This window comes from Argopecten irradians, chromosome 5 (assembly GCF_041381155.1).
Source record: "Argopecten irradians isolate NY chromosome 5, Ai_NY, whole genome shotgun sequence".
NCBI lineage: Eukaryota > Metazoa > Mollusca > Bivalvia > Pectinida > Pectinidae > Argopecten > Argopecten irradians.
In genome coordinates this window covers 15,500,813-15,521,232 of record NC_091138.1, presented here as the reverse complement: position 1 = coordinate 15,521,232, position 20,420 = coordinate 15,500,813, and the positions used below count along the sequence as shown (strand labels likewise).

The 20,420-nt window shown below is 36.2% G+C and overlaps 1 protein-coding gene across 1 annotated transcript; it reads right to left on the bottom strand.

The window, feature by feature from the left end:
* Window positions 1–7,989: 7,989 nt before the first annotated feature.
* LOC138324512 (uncharacterized) lies at window positions 7,990–19,999 on the bottom strand. Its single transcript, XM_069269570.1, has 3 exons — window positions 19,168–19,999; window positions 11,820–11,981; window positions 7,990–8,401 (listed from the first exon to the last, which is right to left on the bottom strand). The coding sequence occupies exons 1-3, from the start codon at window positions 19,271–19,273 to the stop codon at window positions 8,052–8,054; spliced, it is 618 nt and encodes a 205-aa protein (XP_069125671.1). The 5' UTR covers window positions 19,274–19,999; the 3' UTR covers window positions 7,990–8,051.
* Window positions 20,000–20,420: the final 421 nt, after the last annotated feature.

Here is a 20,420-nt window from a genome sequence, read left to right as displayed (position 1 = left end):
AGTTAAACTCATATCAAGACAGTGCAAACTTTATCAATATACATCAGTAATAATTAGTGATCTTGAATTGAAATACATGCCAGATTATGAAATAATCATTTTAAACAGCGCATAGATTATAGAAAAATACATATTCTAAATAAACATAAAAATATCTAGAACTGGAAGAAAGATACATTGTGTTTATGAGGTATGATGGCTGCATAAATTATGTAAAAAGGATATATATACTGCCAGAAACACATGCAGATGTAGATATTATACATGTATCTTGAAACATACGTAATTTTCTGTTTATATTAAAAATTCTAATTACATTATGCACTGTTTGTAGATGACAAATGTATGCAGTGTGTAGCGTATGTGAACTGCGAGTTTCGTGTTTTGGGAGACTGTGAGGAAAGCTCTGGGTTCTGTCCCCTGGCCGAGACACACCAAAGTCTATAAAAGTGGTAGTTTCTGCTCCTGCTTAGCGCTCAGCAAACGGGTAGTTGGGCGACTGGTTCGCCCGTTGTCAGTATAATGTGATCGGATGGGGTGTGTTGCTTGGTGTCTTCGGCGGCATGCTTCAGTGATATAGCACTATAAAAAGGGCAATAGTTCCACTATACAAGAAGACATAACATGAATTTACCGCAGTCTCCCAAAACACGCACCTCTCACAACATACACGCAACACACCGCATACATGGGAGGCCGTCCTTACATGACCATAGCTGTTAATAGGACGTTAATTAATCAAACAAACAAACAAACAAACCAATTACAAAAAATGTATGACAACATCCATTTTCATTGAGTTGGCCCCCTGTGGTTATTCCACATATATATGTGTTTGACTATAACTTCGGAAATTTTAGTGAGATATTTTTAAGTCTTATTTCTGAAGGAAAGAGTCATGACATTGGGTCTTTCCTTAATTTACAATCTTTATTTCTTTATGCAAAATGACGAAATAGTTCCCTTTGTGATAACCGTAATTCTAATAAAAAAGAAACTAGACACGGTGCTCACAAGCGTTCCCATGTTCCAAATAAAGACGTTTCCTACAAGTTTCGCGAATTTGAAATACACTGTGTGTGGTGTAGCCCATATTCCCTTTAAAAACCATTTTACAAATTAAAATACTCAATAAATACATATTGAAACATGGGTTTTGTTCATTAGTTTAATTTATACTCTTCTGTACAGTCCTATTTTAATCCAGTAGCATTCTTGATTCATTGCAAGGAGACTTGACCCATCTGACACACAGGAATCTTTTTGTATGGCAACACGTTAAACGTTCCTTCTTTCCGTCGTTCTGACAGGCGTTTTATTCCGGTCTTGTTAAGTGATCTCTGAAAAATACCAAATTTGTATTATTGATGTTGTACAGATTAATTGTTTGTTGTTTATAAACTTGTTTGTGATTTTCCCTTTGGATGAATAAAGTTATGGTAAGTATTATGTTAGCCTAAATTGGTTACGAAAACCCATCAATGTCTTTCTGTGACTAAGTTGTAGGTTCATTCTATAACATATTCATCTATAAAACTGATTAACAAACAAATCTCAACATTACCAACACTTAAAAACATTAAACATGTGTGTTAGATACAGTATATATCTATATTGATCGTCTAGAAATGGACGGACACAAACAAAAAGTGTTATGACATTCCCCAATCTTCCCGTTTGTTTCCTTAACCAGATGATATGCAGTGATGCAGTAGGTTGTGAATGTCCTGGATATTATAACAGTTGTCATAGATATTGAACGATATTCCATTAAACGATAGCTTGTTAAAATATTTCATTAGGTTTTAACCGCCCACATATTACATCATGCGGTTTATTCTAACTGGTATAAGTTAATCATGTAAACATACTTGAACATAATTATTATAATATCATTGTTTGCCAGCTTAGTCAAATTAACGGACATATGTAGCAGTTCGTGTCAACTCATCAATCCAAAACGGTACGTTTTTACTCATCCTTTCTTAAAACCAAAGAATTAACCATGAACATGCTGTTTTTTTGCCAGAAAGGTTAGATGTGCAATTGAATGTAGACAATAACAAATAGACAATATCACATTTACAGCGAATGGCCCCGTCTAAACACAGAAAACGTACGAAAAGTGTATGTTCGTGTATACTACCAATTTTACTACGAGCAAAATCGTTCCGATTCAAAACTTTGGTCAGAATGTTACAGAAAAGTACAGAGCGTTGCAACACAACTAAGGTATCGGTTTGTCTAGAATTATGTATAGCATATGCTCGTCACTATAAAATGCCGATACAAAGGGTATTTTCAGTGACTTACCTCCTTTTCTGGCAAAATTGCTGGCGGCCGCCATTTTGATCCGTGAAACACACCAACTACAGACCACGTGATTCCCCACCGTGAAATTGCATCATAAATAATCATGTTTTCTTTTTTTCGAAAAAAATGATCCCGGGAAAAATCAATTTTTTTTAGAATTTCCATGACGATTGACATATTTGAAAATATGAAAAGCCAATAAAAAGTATACCTCACCAAATTATTTTTCAAAATATGACCGATTTGCTTTCAAATACCCTTAAATTTTGGCCTAAAAACGTTTAAATAGGCGAATCCGTAGCACTTTTCAATGTTTTATTTGATTCATTTACCCTTGTTGGTTTTCTATATTTATTTTATTATTGGAGCATACAAGATGCTAGACCGCTGACAAATGGTATTTTTTCACTATCAAAAACAGTAGCAGACGATTTAGTATTTTTCTTCAGATACAAAAGTTACTTACTTCACACCATTACCACCATTGAAAAGTTTAAGCTTCTAATTTTACCTCAAATTAAAAATATGAAAAATGATTAATTGCATCCCGAAAAAATTCGTGTTACTATATCCTATATGGAATGAAGTACTTGTTGCGCATCCACCAAAGGCAAAATAAATTATTTCATATTATTTTTGTGTTAATTAGACATACATATACACGATTAAACACCAATTAGTGTTCAAATGATGAATATCATTTATGCTCTGTCGGCGGTGGAGCATCTTTAATTAATTTATTTATTCATTTTATAAAATACAACAAACCAGTTTGCAAGCTACATGTAGGCCTGACCCCAAACTTTCAAAAATAGTCTAATTCAGCAGGAAATACGTCAGCTTTTTGTGACACAAATATTTTGCTCTGTGTGATACTGTGTTAAAATGGACTATTATCTGTAATAGTATCTTTCAAAGTATAAGTAAAGATTTTAATAAAAAATAAAATGAAAATATTTTCAAGCAATTTTATTTCCGTATGTTGTTTGTCCGTTTTCGGACAAAAATTAGTATACCGGTATCTTATTTATGTTTGTTTGATTAATTAATGTCTATAAACAGCTATGGTCATGTAAGAACGGCCTCCCATGTATGCGGTGAATTGCGTGTATGTTGTGCTGGGTGCAAGTTTTGGGAGACTGCGGTATATTCATGTCGTGTCTTCTTGTATAGTGGAACTGTTGCCCTTTTTATAATGCTATATCACTGAAACATGCCGCCGAAGACACCAAGCAACACATCCCACCCGGTCACATTATACTGGCAACGGGCGAACAAGTCGTCCCACTCCCTGTATGCTGAGCGCTAAGCAGGGGCAGAAACTACCATTTTTATAGACTTTGGTGTGTCTCGCCAGTGGACAGAACCCAGAGCCTTCCTCACAGGGGCGAACGTTCAACCCAAGGCCAAAAGTGAGGTGGTGCCAAGGGAGGCATTAGGAAAGATAAAGTCAGTTAGGAAGAAGAGAAAAGATAAGATCCTAAATTGAGTCGCCTTTTACGATCATGAAATAGGGACAGCAGGTACAATTCTAACGCCCTACCTGCAGGGCTAACCGGTATCTTATGCAGAGTGTCTATTGAAGCTCGAAAAGTCAAATATTTCCATTCAAACCACCACTAACTGCCTTCGGCATCTACATATGTATATACTGTGTAAATCTATTTCTTTCTTGCAAAAGATAGGTATACAATTATAATGATAACGGTCATTCATTTGTAACTGAAGTTTTTCATTTTGTGTCCCCGTAAATCCATTTGTATCCCATCAGATTGTTTAGCGACTATTATGATTCTTGGAATTTACTTCATGTATGAATCTTCAAAATTATACGATTGCTACACTTTTAGATTAGATTGATACACTTCAAGCAAACACTCGGAAAGGTTCCAGACGAAATATTTGCCGATGTCAGGTCGAGTTATAATAGATGGGTATGGGGAAATAAAATACGTTTGTCGGGATCCGGATAGCGACGTACGTTACAAACGTACGACGTCACAGAAGGGACGGTCTACGTTAAATCAACGTCCTTTTTAACAACAAGGTCATCCATGGACGGCCTCCCATACATGCGTTGTGGTGCGTGGATGAAATGTGCTGTGTGTTTTGTAAAAAATGCGGTATATATTCGTGTTGTGTCTTCTCATATTGTGAAACTCTTGTCCTATTTATAGTGCTATATCACTGAAGCATGCTGAAGACACCAGGCAACACACCCCATCCTGTCACTTAAGTCGTCCTACTCAATGTTTGCTGAGCGCTAAGCAGGAGCTTTAACTATCACTTTGACAGACTCTGATGTGTCTCGGCCAGGGGACAGAATCCAGAGTCTTCCTCACAGGGGCGAGCGCTCAACCCAAGGCCAAAAGTGGTGTGGTGTGAAGGGAGACGTTAGGAAGAAGAAAGTAATGTAGGAAGAAATATATTGCATGATCGTTAAAGGCGACTAAATGTAGGATCTTACCGGTACTTTTCCCTTGACACCGCTTCACGGTTGGCCTTTTATACATGAGAGCCCGCCCTTACATGACCCTGGCTGTTGACCTTGCAGGTAGGGCGTTAGAATTGTAACTGCTTGCCCCTGTGAGGAAGACTCTGGGTTTTGTCCTCTGGTCGAGACACACCAAAGTCTATAAAAGTGGTAGTTTCTGCTGCTGCTTAGCGTTCAGCATAATTGGAGTTGGACGACTGGTTCGCCCGTTGTCAGTATAATGTGACCAGGTGGGGTGTGTTGCTTGGTGTCTTCGGCGGCATGCATCAGTGATATAGCACTAGTTCCACTATGCAAGAAGACACAATATCAATATACCGCAGTCTCCCAAAACACGCATCTCGCACAACATACACGCAAAACACTGCATACGTGGGAGGCCGTCCTTACGTGATCATAGCTGTTAATAAGACGTTAATTAATCAAACAAACCACTGTAAAATGGTTGTTATGACAGGGCAAGCTGTCCTTACATAACCCTAGAGGTTAATGATACGTTAATTAATCAAACAAACCACTATTATACAATTATATTTTACAGATTTGTACCTCCTTTACATGTGATACTGCGTGAAATTTATAATGTATAGCGCAGTATCGTGTGGTTGATAATTTGCGGTTCTATGTAAGAAGTATATTAGCTAAGGTTAAGTCATGTCAATGAACATCTGAATATTTCGGTCTTGGTTAGAATTCGCGGATTTCAGTGAACACGCGAATATGGCTAAAATAAACGACTCACGAAACTCGCTATACGGTACTACAAATATTACCTCATCTTAATTGTTAATTGATCATAATTTTACTAGTAACATGCGGTATACAATTAATGGTGATATTCTGATTATGAATATGTGATATCTTGTAATGAAGTATGAATTAATTGCTGCAAGTGTGTCGTGTTATGATTATATATTAGACGTGCACTATTCCTATTGTGATGTCACTCCCAAGTCGATATTGAAATGGAGGTCATAATACCCCAGCGTTGAGTTCTATGGGAAGATGTAGTGGAGCCATTCTCTATGCATTTCTATATTATTCAACATGAAGCAAACATTTTTAAAATCATTATCAAATCTAATAATATAATGACCTTTAATTACGCCCTGTTGTTATATAATTCTACCAGGGCGGTATAACACAATATGATCCTCAGCAAAGGTCCATGATTGATATGGAGTAGGTTGTACAAATAGTAGACTGCTTTTAGGCGATATGCATCCTTATCAAATCAAGAGTATCTGTTTTTCGTTGGAATTAATTGTTTCCATTATCTAACATAATAAATTCGTATCCTACATTAATACATTTGCCCTACCTTTATAATGGTCCAGTGTTATCTTGAGTATAACCGTTGATGTTATTTCTTCTTACTTGTTATTTCCTATTACTCTATGATGTATCTACATTATATAATTGGATACAATATTTGTGTGTAAGTCCAGATGAATGAAAGTATCTTTTTTATTGTGAGAATCAGATATTCTGAAATGATACGACTTATCTCCCCTAGAACTATATCTTGCAGGCGGAGATCTGAAAAGGACAATTATCTTTCATAGTGTTGCTGCCTTAGCTTAAATAATGATATTAGAAATCTTACAAATATTTATGACAACACAAGCATCGATGGTTTTAACTATACTTCCCTAAAATAATGCAAACGTAGTACATAGAGTAAAACGGGTCCTTACTTGAGAGGTATATAAATTGGGAATACATGGTCAATGTCTTAAAATATAAGCTGTATTTTGGCGAGGGTTATGAAAGTCAAACTGGCGAGCCTCTGGCCTTTATGTCACGAGCTAAAATACAGCTTGTATTTTAAAACACCGGCCATGTACTTTTTATCCTGCAACATTTCAAAAATGCTGATTATTTTCAATATGATTTTATATTTATATTCATCACAATGTCCGACTATAAAACAATGGAGCAACCAATTGGAGGTCGAAGGAATCGTCGCACGTGAAAAAATACAGCTGTTTTCTGTTAGTGCCGAATACAGCAAAAATATATGTATTAAGTGTATTCCGACAATAACAATGCTAGTTTCCGGATAAATTAAAATATAAAGTGGCACGAGTATTAAACGACTATAGGCATTACGTCCTGTGTGAAGCCAAGGATTTGTCGGATTTGACTTTTCATCATGCTGTTTCCCCTCATTAACGATTTACATGAACTTGCTTGCCACATGTTCAAAATATTCATTTGAATAATTCTTGAAAATTATGATTATTTCGAGTGTTTTTCCAATAACATTACATGAATATCAAATGTATTCCTGCAATCGGTATAACATTAACAGATAATCACTCGAATAGTTTGCCCCCCTATGTACGTTTCCAATTAGATGTATGTATCGACGTATTTCAAACATGTCCTTGGTACCAATGCCGATTTTGTATTAGCAGAAAAAATCGGTTACAATATTTAGACAGCCATCAGTTGTCTTTTAACTGAGCATTACTGTAAACCAGCTTTCTTTCGCGGATATGCACTTTCTCGATTTCCATTCTAATACAAGTTCGCGAAGATAATAATTCGCGGATTTACCAATTCAATGAAAGTGCCTATCAATATAGTTGATGTAAATATTAATTCGCGTAGATAAACTTTCGTGAATTTACTTGGATCTCGAAAGTAAATCGCCAATGAAAATTAGTTTACAGTATTCATTTTCCTCTTTCCATCCTTTTCATTTAATGATCCCGACTATTGAAAGTGTATGATCTAATCACCTAACTTGTTTTGTAGCTTATTTTCATTTACCATTTTAGAATTATTTTGTAAAGATCAACCTCATTGATTGGATGTATTACGTTATCAATACAATATGCACGAGTTACTCTCATAATGAATGTTAATTACACGATAACTTCTTCGATATTCAAAATTTACATCATTTGCTATTCATTATTTGCTGATTTTGCACCACACTAATTATAATGATGAATTATGAGAAATTAGTTATATATTTTATGATAGCCAAGTTCATGTTTACATCATATACGTATCACAGACAACCATAACATGTTGTGTATTACCATTAACCTAATTCATATTTGTTACTTGCGTAAACTCGTAGCTTGTCTTTGACTTATTAATAATTTGAAAAGTATTAAAAACAAAAACACTGACACATCATGAAATAACGACAACGAGACATTTATTGTTTACTGACACCTGAATGAGAACAATGAAAATTGCATTAAAACATATCATTACCCATAGTTTCTTAATGCCGACGTCGTTTTCTTTTAAACAGTGAATTCCTATATCTAGCGTACATACGCCAATTTCTATGGCGCCTTTTCTTCTGATAATATACGGCATTGCAACATTTTTGGAATTGACGGTGGCGACGTAGAGCACACTTTTGGTACTTATCCATAATATTCTCTCTGTAATGACTACCATAACGACTCCGTAGGAGCTTTAGTCGCTGTTTGTAACGATATAAGCGGTACCGCCTGAGTTTCCCTTTCAACTGGTTACCGTAGTAGCCACTGTGACATGGTTTTCTTCGAAGAGCAGAGACTCTTCCTAGTCGGCAGCATGTCGACGTATGTAATCGTGATACTGAACCTGAAAATAGACAAAATAAAATTAGCATTTTTAGGTCACCTTAGACGAAGTCTCAGATGACCTACATTTTGTATTTTAATCGTCTTTTATCCGTTGTCGTGCGTCGTCCGTCGTTTGTCCATAAACAATGTACAATTTTGACTTCGTCTCCAAAACTGCTGAATCAAATTCAATGAACTTTAGCACACTCCAGGGGGCTGTAAGAGGCCAAAAGGGGAAAGATTAACTAAAATCTCAACAAGAGGTCCATGGACCTGAACGGTCACCTGATATTTGATAAAAATTAATTATTTACTAGCCAACTGATGTCTTTTGTACACGAAATAGGTGGTTAAGGTATATCCGTATTGTGTCTCCTTGTAATAGTGGAACTCTCTTTCACCAGCGTGGTAATTAACATAGCACTAGTACTGCTGATATGTTGATATGATGCCACACACAATCATGACCTCCCGCCATAATTGTAATGGCAAGCTGGCTACATAACGAGCTATCACGTGCAATTAGCAACGCCCCTTAAAACATTAAAAAGGTATAATCTGTGAATCACTGAAGTTTTAAAGCAGGGAGGTGTTAACTTTCCAACCAATTATTACAAAATTACAACTTCATTATTCGGTATATATTCCAAAGCAGAACAAATACGTGTGACCTCGACATTTTTTGGGGAAACCATGAGGGGTTATTTTTTAATTTAGATGAATATTTCTATGGTCATAACGTTACTTGTTGTAATCAGACAAAATAAAACATACATTTATCAGAATATCTTAATATGTTAGCACTTCCTGTAATACTCTTACATCATATTTTGGGCTCAATATATAATGATCATTTACCTAAGTATGTTTGTTGGTTTCTTGATTAATTAAATGAACGTGCTTTTAACGACCAAGGTCATTTAAGGATGACCTCCTTCCCGAGTTGCGTTAAGCCTACTCTATAGGACTACCGCACGGAACAATACATTGGATAAGATCATAGAATGAGGGCTTGAGGAAACTGTTTTTAAATTAATGCCCTTTCTGCATTGAAAACAGCAGGTGGAACACAAAATATCTCGTAGATAAAACGAGGACCCACCTTACCTATAACTTAAGAGTTTGCATTAAATTCTTAAATTCTTTCATGAAATTAAGAAACAATCGACGTTAAAAAGTGCACCTTGCAGTTACTTGAGAAAGAAAATGTTTTTAATAATTTTAATCCAAGTGACCGACAGGCATATTTTATTTCTAGTTATATAAACGAATGTTTAATGCTAATTTTGTTATTATTCACCAGAACAGTTTAGAAACGTGCCACATGAACTCTTGTTGGCGAAGGTCGACTTATCATTTTTACAACAATTTTAGAAGATTCATTTTTATCATAGTAATTAGTCTCTTCAGGAATTAATTAGACTATGTCTCAAGTTCAATGATTATACGATCACTTACCAAACTGGAAACTTTATGAAACATAAACAAATCTTCACTTTTACGTAATGCTAACTTTTTCATAGTTTCCTGTACAGAAATATGTTTGACAATCTTTAATAGATCTGCATTCAAAAACAGGAAAAAGCGTGAAAAAGAATCATCTTCAGAAAATATACTAAAACAAATCTTTAATTCTTTGGATATATATTAGCCTTGTGGTAGTGTTGTTTTAGCTCACCTGGCCCGAAGGGCCGGTGAGCTTATGTCATGATACGGCTTCCGTCGTCCGTCCATCAACATTTCCTTAAAAACGCTACTAGTCATGGATTCTAACCAAATTTTGCCAGAAACATCCTTGTGGGAAGGGGAACAGAGTTTGTATAAATTTTGGCTCTGACACCCTGGGGGAGGGGGGTGGGGCCCAATAGGGGAAATAGAGGTAAATCCTTTAAATCGCTACTAGTCATAGAGTTCCCCATGGATTCTAAGCATATTTGGCCAGAAACATCCTTGGAGGAAGGAGAACAGATTTTACATAAATTTTGGCTCTGACCCCCCGGGGGCAGGAGGGGCGGGGCCCAATAGGGGAAATAGAGGTACATCCTTTAAATCGCTACAAGTCATAGAGTTCTTCATGATTTCTAACCAAATTTGGCCAGAAACATCCTTTGGGCAGGAGAACAGAGTTTGTATAAATTTTAGCTCTGACCCCCTGGGGGCAGGAGGGGTGGGGCCCAATAGGGGAAATAGAGGTAAATCCTTTAAATCGCTACTAGTCATAGAGTTCCCCATGAATTCTAAGCATATTTGGCCAGAAACATCCTTGGAGAAAGGGGAACAGAGTTTATATAAATTTTGGCTCTGACCCCCCGGGGGCAGGAGGGGCGGGACACAATAGGGGAAATAGAGGTACATCCTTTAAATCGCTACTTGTCTTAGAGTTCTGCATGGATTCTAACCAAATTTGGCCAGAAACACCCTTGGGGAAAGGTGAAAAGAGTATGTGTAAATTTTGGCTCTGATCCCTCGTGGGCATCAGGGGCGTGGCCCAATAGGGGAATTGAGGTAAATCATTTAAATTGCTACTAATCATAGAGTTCCCCATGGATTCTAAGCGTATTTGGCCAGAAACATCCATGGAGGAAGGGGAACAGAGTTTGTATAAATTTTGGCTCTGACCCCCCGGGGGCAGGAGGGGCGGGACACAATAGGGGAAATAGAGGTACATCCTTTAAATCGCTACTTGTCTTAGAGTTCTGCATGGATTCTAACCAAATTTGGCCAAAAACATCCTTAGGTGAAGGGGAACAGAGTTTGTATTAATTTTGGATTTGACGCCACGGGGCAGGAGGGACGGGGCCCAATAAGGGAAATAGAGGTAAATCCTTTAAATTGCTACTAGTCAGAGTTCTGCATGGATTCTAAGCAAATTTGGCCAGAAACATCCTTGGAAGAAGGTCAACAGAGTTTGTATAAATTTTGGCTCTGACACCCTGGAGAAGGGACAAACAGGGAATTTACAGGTAAATCTTTAAATTCCTTCAGAAATGAAACAATGATCTTGTATTCAGAACATTACTTGGCATTAAAACCAGGTGAGCGATTCAGGCATCTTATAAACAGTCAGGGTCATGTAAGGTCTTCCATGTATGTAGTGTCAAGGGTATGTGCGTGTGTGTGTGTGTGTGTGTGTGTGTGTAGTACGAGGTACATGTTTCGGGAGACTGCGGTATATTCGTGATGGGTCTTGTGTAGTGGAAAGGTTATACTTTTAATAGTGCTTTATCAACCCATCCGGTTCAAGAGTTCCTGCGTTGTGGGGATATAAATAATATAAGCATGTGGTTTACTTCAATGGCTATTTTCCAATGCCATAGGACACATTAAGTGTGTACAACACCAAATCTATCTCCAACACAAATATACCTCAGCGATGTCAAAACGCTTTTACTAAATGACCTAAAGGAAAATGGAATTAAAAAAGTCTACACGCCTACCCGTAAAACGTGTAAAAAGGTAGTTTCGTCCATCTTGCATCATCCATCCACTCCCGTTGTCGTTCGGTAGGACGAGATCTTCGTCATCTGTCGTCTTCATTATCACAGCAGCTTTCCACCTAGCTCTCGCCTTCCTGATTTCTTCACTTGTCAACAAACTTCCTGGAAATAAAAAAAACCTTACATTACCGTCACCCTTGCCGTCGAAAACATTTTCTGATATGTGAGTAAATTTGTGTATCTATTTTCGGTCACAGTGGCATTTGTAGTTGACCTTTTGAACCCAAGTTCAATCCAAAGATGTATTGATTTATATTTTGTGTGAAGTTTGATCAAAGTTTAATCATCAGTTTGTTTGATGTGTTCTCAAGTTACCGTCTGGAAACTAATACTTTGTGAAACAATTTATTTTTAGTTAGCAATAGTGACCTTTGTAGTTCACCTTTTGATCAATATAAAAGTTGTCTGTTGTCAGTATAATTTATTAGAACGGGTTGTGCTGTTCAATGTCCGGGCAGTGTTTACACCACGAATATACTGCAGTCTCCCAAAATACGGACTAAGCAACACATCGCATACACGGGAGGCTGTCTACTTGATCCTGGTTGTTAATAGGACGTAAATATCATAAACCATCCTAATGCACTATTGCAAGCCGACACGTCACGTTTATACTGTGCAAATCACTCGTTACATTGCATATAAATGGTGACAGTCCTAAAATGACCTATGCTGTTGATAGGATGTTTGGCATTATACACTAAAGTAATGGTATATTGTACCGAACGTGTTTACCAGTGTTACAAGTTACGCATAAACATGTTCTAATAAATCAAAGCTCTTTACACCGACACTTAATTGATTTTGCGCGCCAAAACAAACGCCTCTTAATTTGAATCATTATATATGGGTCATAATTTGCCCATTTTGCGTATCTTTCTCCGCAACATTGAATACCATTAAACCGAGACGACATGTTACGTAAACATTAGCGACGCTACCGTTGCTCAGCGACCTTAGTTGTTGTTAAGAGGTTAAACAAACAAACAATCGGTGATTACATTGTATATCGTATTCTAACAAAAGGTTAATGCACCCGGTATTAGTCATCATTTGCAGATGCATGACCTTGCTTCCGTATTTTTTCCGGGTGAGTCACACGATCTAATGTAGATAGTTTTATTTTACCATAAATACCCGGCAATACACGAACAGTAGCAATGGTCATGAATATTTCAGTATTCGTCAGAGCCCAAATCGGGTAGCACGTCTTACGTAAATCAACATCTTTCGTAGCTTTGGTCTGATTAAATTTAAGTAAGTATGCTATAAAATAAGCCAACACAACAATAGTTTCTAATCGAATTGAGTTTGGCTAAAATCAACAGTACATGAGGAACCTTACCAAGTAGAAATTGTTGAATTGGTTGGTCGAATAAGCTGAACGTTGTTTTAATGACTGTTCTGTGATGTAAAGTTTTTTTCGGAGACTGGAATTCTCGTGTTCCCTGGTCATGGTGAAAGTATTTTATAGTGCAATCACGCTGAAGTATATGGTCAAAGACAACGAACTGCACACTCCACTCAGTGATATTATACCGAATTAATTGGTTACCGAGTCATCCAACTTCCTTTATCAACAACACTTACAACAGCAGGAATTGCAAACCTTTTCATGCTACTTAGTGCCTCAGAGTGAATCGTGGGTGTAATTACCCACCCCACATCTCAAACTCAAACAGAAATTCAAATAAGGGCACAATAGTCTTTCGATAATTATTTTTTATATATCTATATCCCTAGGAACTCAGCGTCTTCTAATGTAAAGGTTTTTCCTGTTAACTCGATCTTCACTAAAGATTAAAGTGTTTAGAACTAAAAAAAAGTTTCATTTTCATTTGCCGTTTTTTAGTTGGTTACGATCTGTGCCATTCGATGATCAGATGCAGAGCAGGGGAAACTTATAAATAACTTTATATATAATTAACCCATAACGCAATGATCAAAACAAAAAGCATTATGCCATGATAGATTAATTTTCATAATAAGTAAGCATAAGTGGGATTGAATACTGTTTTTCGCATGTATATCCTTGATTTTTCCTATGACACCGCCTGAGACATTCGAGCTTTACAGTTTACGAGAGTCTAGCTACATAGTCAGGTTCCCGGATTACACCATTTTTAATTGCTTTGAATAAGACGTAAAATTGCTATTCAACTATGCCGGAATTAGACAAGGGTCGGTTTAGACAAGTTATACTGTATACCATTTGAAAATAGCACGAAATATAAAATGCAGGGAAACATTCTCAAACAACCTTATTGTTCATGATATTCAGCAGAGTCAAAATAAAACCATTCATTATACTGCAACAGTGTAATTTGTATGAAAAAAGGACAAACAACAACTGATATTTATTGTTAAGGGTTTGCATATTATCACCCGCGTTGTTAGTATAATGTGGTCAGGTGGAGAAGGCTGTTTGGTGTATTGATCAGGATACTCCAGTGACATTTCACTATAAATTAGGCAAACTGTAATGTTTTCCGTTATTACATTGAGACATTGAATTGGTATTCATATCCGTTATTACATTGAGACATTGAATTGGTATTCATATTGCGTATTTTTCTATGTACTTTTTTCAGTACTCTACATACAAGCAAATTACACACATCAAAGGAGGGCGATCTTAAGTAAACAGAATTATTACAAACAGAGTAATCCCCACCAGAACTCTCATGTACGGGAAAAGTCCCCGATTGCTGACTTACACAGGCTAATACATTGTATATCTGATAACATCAAACGATTATAAATGTTTAAATTCATATTCTACCGATCTACATTAAATTTATTTCAGTATTATCTAAATATCTACCCGAAGTGATCACCGAAATATTGAGAAATTATTGAATCATATATACCCTGATATACCGAGATCGCCAAAAATGTACAACCGTTTGAATTTGATTTTCTCGTTATTCGGGTATACGATTTTTGTTAAATTAAATCATTGACAACAACATATGTCTGCGCAAATTAAGTTCATTAGTTCACAAACCTTGGCGGCATAAGTAATCATTGAAGAACGCAGTGAAGCGTAAATGTATTATTTGATGTAAAACCAGCGGATGGGCTACAATTCAAAGAAAGCTATAAGTAGTAACTATAATGTACTCTACATCAGTCTGTTTGACTGACAAGGCCACATATTTCAGATGCTCTATTTATGGCACCAATTAACTATTTTTATATATAGTGTAATAAAATGTGTTGCACTCAGATTCTCCTAGTGAGTATCCCGCTGCGCAGCTATTTCTCGCCGATTTCCTATTTACTTGTGGAATACGCATTACTTTTTTTTGTATACGACGATATAAAAGACTATTTAGTAGAATCGTATTGGAATATCTCTGCCATTTTTTGTCCACAGTCCGTGGAAATATTCTATCTCGTATATTTATTTTGATGAACCGGAATATTTAAGGAATTTCTAGTTTTTCTTAATGTTTTCAATGTTAACATACTGGCATGGCCTGGTTGATCTGGGTCTCCTGTCAATTACCTTGATTCTGCGGTAATAGTATCGCGCGCGCCTGTAATTAGCACTAACGTGTTCTGATGGCCGTATGTTAAGGTCATTGGTTTGATCAAATACGTAATGATATACCTACATGATTCTAAATCTACGCTTTTGAAAATATGATCAGCAAGAAGCCAATAATACTATCTGCTAAATATTGCAAAAATGTATCAATATATGGCTAAAAAGATAATGTAATAATATACATACCTCCTGCGATTTTTCAAAAGTTAGGCGTACAATTGCATCCAATGCGTTGATGCCAAAAATGTATAATCTAAACGTAGTAGTTTTACCTCGGATCAAATATAGCCTTGACATGGAAAGTTCACAAATTGATCAAAAGACGATATTATTAAAATGGAATAGGCGTTATAATTTACCCGCTGCCCCTATTGCATGATCGTAAACGGCAACTATAAAATCCCAGGATAAAATAAGACATTTTCTTTGCAAATACAATCAAACAAATAATCTGAAATCTGTTAAATTCAGTGTTTATAGTGTCATTTTCAGTCAATAATGATTTCCTTATAAATACATCGATGCGGCAAATAGGACATCAGAATAGAGATCATAAGGGCGACTAATTCTGGGATCATATTACATTTCCTCTCATGGCCATCCGTACCGCTATCTGTAACCTCACGTTATACTATAAATGATTTCACACGAAAACTATTGCTCTTCAGGAATCAAACCTTACTTTTGTGATAGCCAACTGCATCAGATGTTGACACATCACATTTCTTAATTCAGATATTCTTCGGTTGTGATGATTACTACACGAAACATGAAATGAACACATATTTGTATATGGTGCTTATATTTGGTCCTATGTCAAACGGTTGCCATGGTCTCAAATTATGGTTCGCGGGGGTATCATGAAGTCATTGGATTTCATTCAAAACTGCTTAGTTATAATTTAGTATTAATAATATTTAACACATCGCAATGCTGTTTATTAAATTTCGTTATTTTAAATCTAATCTGTCGAGTTTTTTGAAAGTATCAAAAAATAAGAATAGCTGAATTAAACTATGATAGTATAGTCAAAATGATGTTACGCATAAGTAGATTATTGTTAATACATAAGAATTCCACCATCTATAAAAGCGAGTGATTTACAGATAGAATTCAAAGGAGCATTCTTGGTCGGACAAGATAAATTATAACATATATGTAGTATGCAGGAATAACGTACATTAACAGTGGGCCACAATAATTTTGTTTTTATATATTTTTTTTTTTTTGTTATCATACCATGGAAAACAGTATATAAAATATGCATACATTTTCTTTTCTTTAGAGAATGAAATTTCTCCGCCGTTTTCAGTTAGTAAGGAGCGGTCAGATTTAGTAACAAGACCTCAAACCAATGCCATAACGATTGTCGTATTAATGGCAGCACCATTTTCTCGGATGGATTTAATCATTTAAACAAGGAAATTCATCTTTGATGATGGAGATTTAGTGTGTGGTTATTTTCTAACAAATCACTTAGTACATGTGTAGTTGGCCGTGTGTGTCGGACGGAAACGGGTCCGTTTGAGTCAAAAACCCTCTTTATAGACGACTATCACTGACCAAAGTGGCCACATGTACAGTGACCACAGTGATCAATAGTATTTCACGCGAGTCAATAAATAAAGGTTTTACTTATTACTACATATCAGGTAACGAATTTTATACGCATGACTGATTACACAGATAGACATACCTACAAATAAATGAAATCGTCCTAATCGTTCTAACCAAGGGTATTTGACTATACACGGATCGTGAACAGTTGTTCACCATGCTTACGTACAGATCTAAGTTGCTTGCCGGCATTTAGTTTTACAGTTGCCAGGTAACAACCATCATATGTTACTCTTGGGACTTATCTAAGCAACACGAGTTATCGAATGTTGCTGACTACCGGAACGAAAATTATTGCTTAAGGTGAATTATTAGCGTCTTTTTAATTGACGATGTTACATTTTGGCGTGTTTATTTTGGCGATCTAGATATAGACCCGCCAAATCGCCAAAGTAAAGCCCCGCCAAAATATCCCACTGTACATGTGGAAATAATCATGATTAATTGCTATAAGGCATGTTTCCCTATTGAAGTTACCCCCACATGTAAATTTATTTGATGGCATTAAAAATGTAATTTGTTTTCTTAATTCAACATCAAGTTATACGTAATCAATGATATGTCCGTTATACAAACGTGTAGATACTGTATACACTGACAAAAGAAAACGTATTCTGGGAACTTTTCAACACTAGCTTGACATCAGCTAGATCCGATAGAAAACGTTTTGTTTTTATATCAGTTTTATATATAAAATGTCAATAAACGTTGAATTTGTAGTTTATTTGACCTTTATCACATTATCATTAAATACAAAACGTTGATTTGATCAAGTTATCCCCTTTTAACACTTTGACATTTATATATAACGTACATACTTCTTTTGCTCTACATCCAATAGAAAGTAACGGGTACATTATTAGATTTGGCGACTTTTTGTTTTGTTGTTCATATTAATGGTGTAATACCACGTATAAAAGTAATATATTCTTTTTATGTAGTTGTAGTATTGTTCAAAAACAGTCATTAATGTCATTGTACTTGTTGGATATCTGATGTGTTTAAATATATGTCAAGTATACATGCATCTGCCGTTTTATGTAGTTCCCATTATTCTATGCCATTTACGCTACATTGAGTAAAAAATCTCGCCTATTCTGACAGCTATTTGGATTAAGACGTCTCCAGGTGGCCGAGCTCTTACTTGTGCTATTTGAGCATTTCTACTTAGCATTTAATGGGCACCAGGCCTGATTGTAACGGAACAGATGCATTGATAGCACATCCATGATTAATGACTAAGTATATTTAAATGATAACAAAGAAAACACATCCTAGGCTACTGTATCGGAGTAAAACGGATTTTTCAGCAGGACGTTATAGCTGGTTTAATTTCTTACTGGAGACGAAAATGCAATATAATCTAAAGGAAATAAAGAGGTGAAGGCTCAAGCCATTCCGTACTGTAGATGTCCCGAACCTAATTACTATCCTATATATATCGTGCTCCTGTAGTGTATTTTTGCATTAATTAAATTAACCTATATTTTACCTGCCTGGCAAACAGATTTTTGAAATATTTTGTAACTAAGTATAAATGATACACATAAACGTGATAACTGAAGGAAAGGCTGTGAGCGAGGTCTCGGGGCGACATGTCTACTGACAGAACAGAGTCGGTGAGATAGCAGATAAGTACAGAAACACGTGTGCATGCGCGTATTGTAGGTTTTTACTACACTATGATGGTTTCATCGTAAATTCTTGCCACCATTTCCCTAAAGATGTCAGCTGGTCTGTGTACCAAGATTATCCGGCACTCTTGTTATTTTATCAAATAGCATATGACTTATTTTGAAAGCAATTATCAATGTGATTGTTAGGTGTTCTAAAATGACAATAACGATTTTAAAACAGTCAAAGACACTTTATCTAAAGCATCTTCAGATTTATTCATTCAGTTATCAAGCTAACTATACTAGGGAGCGTATTTACTACGTACTACAACTTACTACGCTTAGCATGTGTATATACCCGTCGGTCTCTAACAATGTCAATAGCATGTCTGCATGTTTCTTCAATAGGAAAATGTTGTCTCATACACGTTCCTGCATAGATAAAAATAACCTTAGATTGTTACAGAAAAAAGAAAAGACACATAAAAAGCTGTTGTCTTACCTTTGGAACCAGAATCGTGAAAATTTGGTCTAGAGGTATTAACCATCCGTAAACTAGCTAGCATACTCAACCAGCAAACACACATAAGCCAAGTGTCACACCGCATGCTCGTCTGAGGGGTGCCGGATCGGGTTGGTGTCCAAAGTTAGCATTTCAGCAGATTTCATAGATTAAAAGATCACAATTGCCATTAAAAGGGCAAACGTAAACGCTCCCCACTTCAAAAAATGTTTTGCATTAATTTGCATCTAAAAAGAACATGTTTAATGTAATGTCTTCACACACAGGTCGACCGCCTTTCTCAATGTCCTGACCCTCACACGGGCAAAATGCCTGGATGCAGACATGGATGTACGCAGTGTTCTATAGGAGCAATTCGGAGCTGGGCCGCATGTATTCTCACTTGAGTTAGATATAGACACACAATTTCCTTTTCATTGCATTTAAATGGTCATGTTTGAAATATTTTTCTTGCTTTACACATCTTCGTCAAGTATGTTTTCACATGGACATGATCCTGGAATGTTGAAACGGTTTGGTCTGTGAATTAGTTAACATATATTTTCCCTGATGAGCCATTTGACTTTACAGCGAGGATGACATGGTAGTTTGTTAAGCACAGCAAACATCGAGTTGGTTCTTACGGAGACTGTATATCTACGGCATGACCCTTACTCCATCTATTACGAAAATGCCGCACAAAACATCACTGCGTTCCATTTGAAGTAAGACTTCCTAATATTTTTTTCATTGAATCAATCTTAAGCTACTGATACCCTAATCCCAAATCATAGCCATGTAACTCGTGTCAATTTCATAATGATAGGCTTTGCAATGTACACCGCATGTACATTCCCATCCAGCTGTCCTGAACCGATAAGACACGCCCCCACATCCACACATTGAGTGACATCAGTGTTTCTCTCTAGTCAGAATTTTTAATGCATTTCGGAAATTCGTATACGCGTTATAAAGAATCCTGCATTCGATGGAAATAGATTTGCAATGCTACCTGTATTAAGGCCTTGTTTTACGTAAGGCACTTACCTGGTCATAGAATGTGTGTGAATGAATCATCAGCTTGAATCCAAAACTGCTTGATATTCATTAACACTGAATGTAATACCATTGTTACGCGTTCTGAGAGATAATGATCCTTATTAACACGACCTATATTATCATTACTAATGTGACTCGTTTTGGCTGTTGCCGATACTCAATGTCACTGTCTGTTAAACAATAGGTCCAATATA